We start from the raw sequence: 10,909 nt of genomic DNA on the forward strand, positions 1-10,909 counted from the left end.
TTTTAAAATAAATAAATAAAATTCCATGACTCATTAGTGATACAGGGGGTAGGAGGAGGAAGGGAAGTTCTTTTTTGAGAACATGGCAGGTAGTAAATGCAGAAAAATGAGAGAATTTGGAAATCCTTTTGTAACCTCCCATGCAGTCATTGATTCAGATAAGGATCATTATTGGAAGCTGTATCTTCTAAATGAAGGTTATTAGGAAATAGGATATTCGCACAGAATGCAGTATTGTCCCACAAATTACATGCTTACCTAAATGTTCCTTTAATTGAGAAATGTGTCTGACACCATCGAAACCAAGTGAACCGATGTAATATCATTAACAGTGGAACGATCTGACAGCAGATGCCTAAAGACATGATGAGGCGTACTGTATGTGGATTGCCTATGAAATGTTCTTGTTAGAAATACTGATCCTGAATCCTATCTACTCCAATCTAAACCTAATCTCCAATTCACATTAACAAGGTAAATAATACCATGACTGTCTTAATCTATTTGGGAAGCCAGAATAAAATTCCAGACATTGGGTGGGCTTATAAAAAACTGAAATTTAGCTCTCAGCATTTAGCGCCGGAGCCGGGAGCCCGCGGCCGCCGCCATGTCCCATCAGACCGGCATCCAAGCAAGTGAAGATGTTAAAGATATCTTTGCCAGAGCAAGAAATGGAAAATACAGACTTCTAAAAATATCTATTGAAAATGAGAAACTTGTGATTGGATCATGTAGTCAGCCCTCAGATTCCTGGGATAAGGATTATGATTCCTTTGTTTTACCCCTACTGGAGGACAAACAGCCATGCTATATATTATTCAGGTTAGATTCTCAGAATGCCCAGGGATATGAATGGATATTCATTGCCTGGTCTCCAGATCATTCTCATGTTCGTCAGAAAATGTTGTATGCAGCAACAAGAGCAACTCTGAAAAAGGAGTTTGGAGGTGGCCACATTAAAGATGAAGTATTTGGAACAGTAAAGGAAGATGTATCATTAAATGGTTATAAAAAATACTTGGTGTCACAGTCTTCTCCTGCCCCCTTGACTGCCGCTGAGGAAGAATTATGGCAGATTAAAATTAATGAGGTACAGACTGACGTGGGTGTGGACACTAAGCATCAGACACTACAAGGAGTCGCATTTCCTATTTCTCGAGAAGCTTTTCAGGCTTTGGAACAATTAAGTAACAGACAGCTCAACTATGTGCAATTGGAAATAGATATAAAAAATGAGATTATAATTTTGGCCAACACAACAAATACAGAACTAAAAGATTTGCCAAAGAGGATTCCCAAGGATTCAGCACGTTACCATTTCTTCCTGTATAAACATTCCCATGAAGGCGACTACTTGGAGTCCATAGTTTTTATTTATTCAATGCCTGGATACACATGCAGTATAAGAGAACGGATGCTGTATTCTAGCTGCAAGAGCCCGCTGCTAGAAATTGTAGAAAGACAACTACAAATGGATGTCATTAGAAAGATCGAAATAGACAATGGGGATGAGTTGACAGCAGACTTCCTTTATGAAGAAGTACACCCAAAGCAGCATGCACATAAGCAGAGTTTTGCTAAACCGAAAGGTCCCGCAGGAAAAAGAGGAATTCGAAGACTTATTAGGGGTCCCGCTGAAAGTGAAGCCACTGCTGATTAAAATCATTATATTAAGCATTACAACACTAGTTTTTTAAAAGTCCAGCTTTTAGTACAGGAGAACTGAAATCATTCCATGTTGATACAGAGTAGGGAAAAAATTGTACTTTTTTGAAAAATAGCACTTTTCACTTCTGTATGTTTTTAAAATTAAGGTTATAGAAGACTCATGATTTCTATTTTTGAGTTAATGCTAGAAAAGGGTTCAACATAGTGATGTTTAATTTTGTCACACTGTTTTCACAGAGTAATAATGATTCCATACTTTACACACTTCTTAAAATTTTATACAGTTGGGCCAATTCCAGAAAGTCTAACGTCTCAAAGTAAGATACACTCCTTCCCACTATTTAGTGAGACATCAAGTTTTTTTCTTGAAGGGAGAAAGACCTTAAAATATTCATACTACTTAATGAATATGTTAAGGACCAGGTTAGATTATTTTCTCAGCTGAGAACTTAATGTGCCTAGGTAAAGATGAGAAGTTGCTGACTCTGAGAAGAAGTGCTTAGCTCTCAGGTGATGGGATCATGTCTGCAACTTTTAGAATCAGTGCTTTATTGCAGCAGTCTTTTCTATTTGACTTTTTTGGTTTTTTTAACTGGCATTAGAATCTCAGAAGAGGGGCGCCTGGGTGGCTCAGTGGGTTGAGCCGCTGCCTTCGGCTCAGGTCATGATCCCAGGTCCTGGGTTCGAGCCCCACGTCGGGCTTTCTGCTCAGTGGGGAGCCTGCTTCCTCCTCTCTCTCTGCCTGCCTCTCTGCTTACTTGTGATTTCTCTCTGTCAAATAAATAAATAAATAAAATAAATTTTAAAAAAAAGGAAAAAAAAAAAAAGAATCTCAGAAGATCAGTTCATTCTGAATCCTTAAAGGTACCAGATACTTTCTATACTGCAGGATTTCTGATGACACTGAAAGACATTTAAACAGCTTTAGTAAATTCTCTTTCTAGTGCTTTAAAGTTTTCTTTTCAGAAGTAAGTCATTTCATTATAAGTAGTTTGAGGCTAAACACTTATGTTCAGATTGAATATTAAATTAGCATCATTAAAAAGAAAACAAAACTAAGGTCAACAATGTTGAAAAGCCTTAAACATCAAGATTGATTTTTCTCCAGAATCCCAGAACTGTATATTAATAGGCAAATTGTGTTCTTTATTATTTTTGAGGAAATACTCAGATTTAATAAAATTGTCTGAAAGTCCTAATAGTTATCAGCCTAATATAAATTAAATACTTAAGAAACTTTTTCAATTTATATCTTATTTCAAAACACATTTAACTGTTTAAAGCTTTGCATTTTCAGTTACGACCTACATAAATTGTGAGCCTTTTTTTTTTTTGGATACTTGAAATAGGGAAGGAGATAGAACACTTTTTCATGTTAAATCTGATAAACCTGCTGCAAGAGCCATAACTTTGAGAGTTTTCTAAATGAACTGTAGGGATCCAGGATTTAGAATTTCTTGATCTAAAAACTTTATGCTGCATAAAACATTAGAAATGCACATTTCATAGTATAAAATATGAAACACATTTTTATACCTTATTATCTAAGGTACTATATGCACCTTTCAAAAATCCAATGTGTGTTCAAGTAAAGCATATTAGAATAATGGGTTGACAGGATTTTTTTTTCTAGAGTTAAGAGTATTTGAGTGGGGTTTTGTTTGTTTACAAATAGACTATAATATTTAAACAAGCAAAGTAATTGGCAGTGATGTTGCACTTGTTTACTAAAGCTACACTTTAAGCCGTTCCACGGGTGCCCACGTAGACACACATACACACAAATTACTGCAGTGAGAATCCTAGCTGTGTTGCAGACGATAGCTGAAGCCTGTATTTTCAATCTGAAAGAATGTAAAACCTGTCATGAAGGTATAAAATAATTTGGTGGCGAATGTTTTTCTGTACCATTCATGTGCAATTATAGTCTAAATTCTACTACACTACATGAAAGTAAATGGACATTCCAGAATATAGATGTGATTAACTAGTCTTAAAACTAATTATTATTAAACCAAGATTGCTGAAAATCAGTGATGCATTTGTTATAGAGTATAACTCATTGTTTACAATATGTTTTAGGTGACATCATCATAACAATAGAAGGTGATCAAAGTATTCCAGGTAAATTTATATAGCAGTGAAGAATTACATGCCTTCTGTGGACATTTTATAAGTGCATTTTATATTGCAATAAATTTTTTTCTCTTTAAAAAAAAAAAAAACAAAAACTGAAATTTATTTCTCACAGTTTTGGAAGCCAGAAGTTCAGGATCAAGCTACCAGCCTGGTTGGGTGTGGGCCTTCTTCTCGTATCCTCATACAGTGGAAAAGGCGAGAAAGCTCTTGGGGCTCTGTCATAAGACTGCTGATCCCATCCGTGAGGCTTTGTTAAAGTAAACAGCCTCAAAACTAGTAGGCTCAATTAAATTATTAAGTGATCCCTAATAACCCCCAAAGTTCCCACCTCCTAATACTATCACCTCAGGGGTTAGAATTTCAACATATAAATTTGGGGTGGGAGACGTGAATATTCAGAACAGAACAATGAAGAAACAGTCACACACATGCAGTATGTGAGATACTCAACAAGACAATTCCCCTGGATTCAAAGGCAATGTCAAGGGAATAAAAGTAGAAGAATTCCTCCAGGTTAGAAAAGACTACAAGACATAATAACAAAATGCATTACACGGACCTTGTTTGGAGCCTGGATCTTAAAACAAACAAACAAAAAAAAAAAGGAAAAGAAAACAAAAAGCTACAAAAGACATTTTGAGATAATTGAAGAATTTTCAGTGTGGAATGGATATAAATGATATTAAGGAACTATGGTTAATTGTTTAGGTGTGAAAACAGTATTATTGTTATACAGGAGAATGTCCTTATGTTTGTTTTTTTTTAAGATTTTTATTTATTTATTTGACACAGAGAGAGATCACAACTAGGCAAAGAGAGAGGAAGAAGCAGGCTCCCTGCCGAGCAGAGAGCCCGATGCGGGGCTCAATCCCAGGAACCTGAGATCATGACCTGAGCTGAAGGCAGAGGCTTAACCCACTGAGCCACCCAGGCGCCCTGAATGTCCTTATGTTTTAAGGATGAGTGCAGAAGACTTTTTTTTTTAATATTTCATGTATTTATCTTAGAGAGAGAGAGATCACAAGTGGGGAGGGGTAAAGGGAGAAGCAGTCTCCCCACTGAGCAGGGAGCCTGACATGGAACTTGATCCCAGGACTCTGGGATCATGACCTGAGCTGAAGGCAGACGCTTAATGACTGAGCCACCCAAGCACCCTGCAAGAGACTTTAAATGTGAAGAGAGTAATATCTGCAACTTATTTTCTGATGGTTTCAAAAACAAATGTGTGTGTATACATATATAAACATATGTATATATTCATATGTGTATGCATGTGTGTATATGTAAATAATGAGAGAAATAACGCAAATAAGGTAACAAGTTAAAGTATGCCAAAATGATTCTGATTCTAAAGACCTCCAAAACATATTTTGAAAACCATTTTGCTAGACAATATGCAAACTGGATTCCCCAAATTAGTATTTGGTGGTGGCTGGTGGAAGCTCCTAGAAACCAAAATATAATCCATCTCTCCATATGTGTATCTCTGAGTGTCTCAACTCAATCATGGTAATATCTGGGATTTCTTAATGCAGCTTCATGAATGGACTTGTTGCCATTGGTTCTCTTGTCTGGCACGCTGTGAAAGCTTTTATAATCTTAGCTCCAGCTCAATTTCTCTTACTTTTTGTTTTTAATCTTACAATTAAAAAGACTTCCCTCAACTTGTATTTCTCTATAGAGAAAGTCTGATCTGCTCCAGAAACATCTATCTCAGGCACATCTGTCTCTAAGTAATTGTGGTATGGGAGCAGGTGACTTTTTCCTTTGACCTCACAACCTCTCAAGGTAAATCGATTATTATATCCTTCTCTTCTGTAAGCTAAAGGGTCTGGAACTCTATGGTGCCTTCTACTTCTAAAGCTCTATCCTTCAACACCAACTAATCCAATAAAAACTGTATAATGAGAGAGCATGAAGAACTTCATGAAACATGAAAATAAAATGCAGTATTTTTATGCAATATTTTAGAAGAGTAGGATGGTACAGTGGAAAAGATCAGAATCTATGTTTATGGCCCAGAGGAGGGAAGGATGGAGGCAGGGAGACTGAGAAGGAGGTCCCTTCCCCCATTGTTATACAATAGCAAGAGGGACAAAAAGAAAATGGGAAATCTAAGTGGCCTTTGAGTGGTATGTTCTTTTTAAATATATTTTCTGGATACCCACAAAATATAAGGTAATTTTACCTAGAGCTTCTTATTTTTTTTAAGATTTCATCTATTTATTTGAGAGAAAGAGTGCCCAAGCAGTGGGGAGAGGCAGAGGGAAAGGGAGAAGCAGACTCCCCACTGAGCAGGGAGCCCAACATGGAGCTAGATCCCGGGACCCCAAGATCATGACCTGAGCCAAAGGCAGACGCTGAACGAGGTGAGCCACCCAGGCATCCCTTTCACTTTATTTTTTGAGTTTTTTTGGGATAGGAGCTATTAGTGTCCTGACTTCATTAACAGGCTTGGGGAGGTTAGATGGATTCCCTTGATAAGCTGCTGAGTCAGAATTCAAACTCAAACCTTTGACTTCAAGTCCCAAACGTTTTCTTCTTAATGATCACTGGAGAGAGGAGTTTAAGGAAAAGAAATCTCAACGCACTGCAACCCAAGAAACCTTCAGAATGATGGTAACCAGTAACAGAAAAGAAGTAGGGGCAAAGGATAAAGGCCAGCGTATATGATGATCACAATGAATATTTATCCAGTGCTGCTTCTCCTTTCTCCCTAAAACAAACTGATAAACAATATAAATTGTGTAAAGGGGCATGAGACATAGAGAAGCCACAAGTCTTGCTTATAAGGAAATGATTGTTCTGTGAATATTTCATAAGAATTGATTGTCAAAATGATGTCATACAATGATGTCAGGAATGGCAGACAAGAATAATTTATGCAACAAACGTTCAGTTAAGTACATTAAAACAGATACTCTTCTGAGCCCTGGGCATACGATAATGAGTGAATCATAGAAAGGCTCTACCTTCATAGATCTCATATGATAGTGAGGACATAGGTATTAAACAAGCACATGAATTAGCAATAGCTCAAATACCAACAAATGTGAGAAAGGAAATAAAGCAGGATGAAGGGTGATCATGTGACACTCTGAAAATGTGACAGTTGAGTTGATACTCGACGAACAATTTGTTGCATTCGAGGTTAAGGGAACAGTGCATGCAAAGGCCCTAAAGTAGGAACAACTTTGGCAAATGAACAAAAAAGATGGCTGGAGCATGGTGGGCAAGGGAGAGAAACGTCGTGGTAGGTAAGGCTGGAAGGATCACCAAAAGCAAGGATATGCAGAGCAGTGGTTCTTAATCCTCTCTGCTCATTAGACTCACTAGAGAAGCTTTCTAAAAATACAGGTGACTGGGGGCGCCTGGGTGGCTCAGTGGGTTAAGGCCTCTGCCTTTAGCTCGGGTCATGATCCCAGGGTCCTGGGATCGAGCCCCGCATCGGGCTCGCTGTTCCACGAGGAGCCTGCTTCCTCCTCTCTCTGTCTGCCTGCCTCTCTGCCTCCTTGTGATCTCTGTCTGTCAAGTAAATAAATTAAAAAAAAAATACAGGTGACTGGGTCCCCTCTTTCAGAGAAGCTGATTTAATTGGTCTGAGGTGGGATGTAGACATGTGTGCTTTGAAAAACACCCTGGAGATTCTGATAGGTATCCAAGGTTGAGACTTGAAAATACTAAGACTCCCAGGGGGTCTGGACTAAGGAGAATACATGTGTAAGATTTTAGGTGGACACAGAAAATTTGTGAAATTTAAACAGAGTAAGCTGAAGAATCATTTCAAAAGAACAGCTCTTTCAAGGACATCCCCCACAGGTAAATGTGAGCAATCTTAATTGCCTGACCTCCTGAGAACATGAAAGCATTGCCTGCCAAGAGAACTTAGCCCAAGAGGCACCAACTCATAAAACATCAAAACATTTCAACTTCCAAGCTAGCTAACATGTATTGAATCTGAGTATGTGTTAGACATCACATGCTCGTCACCTCTGTACAGAATTTCATTTTATCTTCACAATAATTTCATCTTTTTAAAAAAATATTTTATTTATTTATTTGACAGAAAGAGAGACCACAAGTAGGCAGAGAGGCAGGCAGAGAGAGAGGAGGAAGCAGGCTCCCTGCTGAGCAGAGAGCCCGATGTGGGGCTCAATCCCAGGACCCTGGGATCATGACCTGAGCTGCAGGCAGAGGCTTTAACCCACTGAGCAACCCAGGTGCCCCTACAATAATTTCATCTTATCTGTTAAGTATTTTAGAGAAGATAATGTTAATCTTGGAGAGACTAAGTGTTTTGCATTGTACCACACAGCGAACTAAGTCACAGAGCTGAAATCTGAACTCTGCTCTCTCTCATTCCAAAGTCTTTGATTGTCACCACTCTCCTGTATGTGAATTCTAGTTTGCTAAGGTTACAAAATGGTCAGTTTTTATTTTTTCTTTTTAAGTACTGCTCCTCTAGGAGAGTTCTTTTGGGTTATGTTATGAAAGACTTCCAGAGTTAAAATGAATCTAACGTATTCTGGTAAAAGGACGACTGCGGTAGTCATCGCCCAGCTACCCACTCTCCCACCCCAAAGTAATGCGAGAATATGAACTCTGGCCAAGTGACAAGTTCTGGCCAATGAATGGGAATGATGTCTATCATTTCTAAGCTAGAACATATAACTGCTCACGGTTCCACCCCTACTGATAACCCTTCAAATAATGGTTGTTCCATCAGAGAAGTCACAGAAGACCCATGACAGGCAAGTAGCAAAAGCAAAATAATAAACAAACCTTTGTTGTTCTATACACCATGGAGATCTGAGGGATTATGTGATATACAGCATAGCATAGTTTATCCTGGTACAAACTGGATCCTCTGTGAGTTTTATCAGGGAGGATAAATTACTAGTTCTACTAGGGAAGACAATTCACTAGTTCTATTTATGTAAGATACAGGCCTGCAAAGAGCACGTGTGTGTGTGTGTGTGTGTGTGTGTGTGTGTGTGTGTGTGTTGCTCATCAGTACATTCAAAATTAAAAAAACTCCAAGTCCATTAAAGGAAAACATCCCTCTATTCTCTCACTATGATCAGTTATTCAACCTGATAAGGCAGTCGATAAATGGAGGACCAAATGACAGCCTCATTCAGACTGCAAACACTTCCTTGGAAGGAACATGTATATGCATGTATATGTGAACTGAGCAGGGGCAAAAAGGTCTCCCAAAAAAGAGCCTACCCATATTAATGTTTCTGTGGGAGAAATACATGAATTCAATCAACAAATACTGGGAAAGCTACTATGTGCCAGGCATTATCCCAGGCACTAGAGATAGAATAGTGAACAGAACAGTCAAAAATCCCTCCTTTAATGAAGCTTATATTCCAGTGGAGTAAGGGAGGATAATGACACGGCTCCAAAGGCACTTAACTGTGCCAGTATATTCTCTTCTTATTTCTCATGATCTGAGCATCCATCTGAATAAATGAGAAATGTGGTAAACCCAATACCTCTCTCCTGTGTCAACATTTAGGGTAAAGTGTGAAGCGGTATGTGTGATAATCTCACCTACACTGTCTGGGGCCCTGGAATGCAGGTCACCAATTTGGCTTAAACTCTCAAATACTGGTTTTCATTTCCCTTCATAGAAAACAATAGATCTTTCTTCTGGCTGCACCTGGTCCCCTGCCCACTTGGAATAGAGAAAGAAATGGAGTCAATGTTTTGATCATTATATCTGGCATCTAAGGTTCCCTTCATCCCCTTGGGAACCTGTAAAGAAATGACTCTCCCTAGGGCAATTATCCACTGAGGCCAGAAGGTTCCAGGGGTAGAGTTTGAAGTCAATGGTAACACTACTTTTTTACTCTAACTGGTATGTTTGCATAGAAAGTACTGCAACTCAAGGTCAGCTATGGCTTAATGTATGTGCCATCTCACCCAAGGGTGACAAAGGCAGTAACAATCCCACCTCATTTTTTATTCTAATAACTACAAGCTGTGTGAATCTGTAACTTGTGTATGCCCAGGAACCCGCACAGGGTCTGGTACAAAGTAGGTTAATGAGTAAATATTTGGGGGAATAAAGGTACCCTAAATAATCATAGGGGAGTGTGTGTGTGTGTATGTGTGTGTGTTTCAGTTTATAATCTTACTTTAAAAATTTACTAGTCAGGGGCGCCTGGGTGGCTCAGTGGGTTAAAGCCTCTGCCTTCGGTTCCAGTCGTGATCCCAGGGTCCTGGGATCAAGCCCCGCAACAGGCTCTCTGCTCAGCAGGGAGCCTGCTTCCCTTTCTCTCTCTCTGCCTGCCTCTCTGCCTCTTGTTATCTCTGTCAAATAAATAAACAAAATCTTTTAAATAAATAAATAAATAAATAAATAAATATTTACTAGAGAGGGTGGTGGGGTTATGGACATTGGGGAAGGTATGTGCTATGGTGAGTGCTGTGAAGTGTGTAAACTGGCAATTCACAGACCTGTACCCCTGGGGCTAATAATACATTATATGTCTATTAAAAAATAAAAAATTATTTTAAAAAATTTACTAGTTAAAAAAATTCATTAGTCACCATTACAGGTTGTAAAAGCGCAATTCAATATGCTGATAATTGATGACAATAACAAAGAGAAAGAATTAAGTATTAAAATACATGCCCTGGGGGCACCTGGATGGCTCCATCCATTGTGTCTGCTTGCAGCTCAGGTCATGATCTTGAGGTCCTGGGACTGAGTCCCACATCGGGCTCTCTGCTCTGCGGGGAGCCTGCTTCTCCCTCTCTGTCTGCCTGTTGTTCTGTCTACTTGTGCTCTCTCTTTCTATAAAATAAATAACCTTTTAAAAAATTTTTAAAAATTAACCTCTCAGAGTTCCAGTTTCCTCATTTGTAAAGTAGTACTAGTAGTACCCATTTCATAGGATTTTTGTGAGGATTACCTGAAATAATAGCACATGAGATCTCAGGAAATTATAAACTGCTGTATACATGTAAAGGATAGCTGTTACTACCAGGTGAACAGTTTCTGTGAAAAACAGATCCCTCAGGATTTTTAGACTCCTAACATCTGGATTGTTGTGCTTATATAAACCTGAGGAATGATTCAACTTTCCCA

General features: G+C 38.6%; 1 protein-coding gene across 1 annotated transcript; it reads left to right on the forward strand.

The window, feature by feature from the left end:
- The first annotated feature begins 568 nt into the window (after positions 1-568).
- Positions 569-1,677, forward strand: LOC125090832 (twinfilin-1-like). The gene has a single exon (XM_047713937.1). The coding sequence runs from the start codon at positions 608-610 to the stop codon at positions 1,658-1,660; it is 1,053 nt and encodes a 350-aa protein (XP_047569893.1). The 5' UTR covers positions 569-607; the 3' UTR covers positions 1,661-1,677.
- Positions 1,678-10,909: the final 9,232 nt, after the last annotated feature.

Source organism: Lutra lutra, chromosome 18 (genome assembly GCF_902655055.1).
Source record: "Lutra lutra chromosome 18, mLutLut1.2, whole genome shotgun sequence".
NCBI classification, from domain to species: domain Eukaryota; kingdom Metazoa; phylum Chordata; class Mammalia; order Carnivora; family Mustelidae; genus Lutra; species Lutra lutra.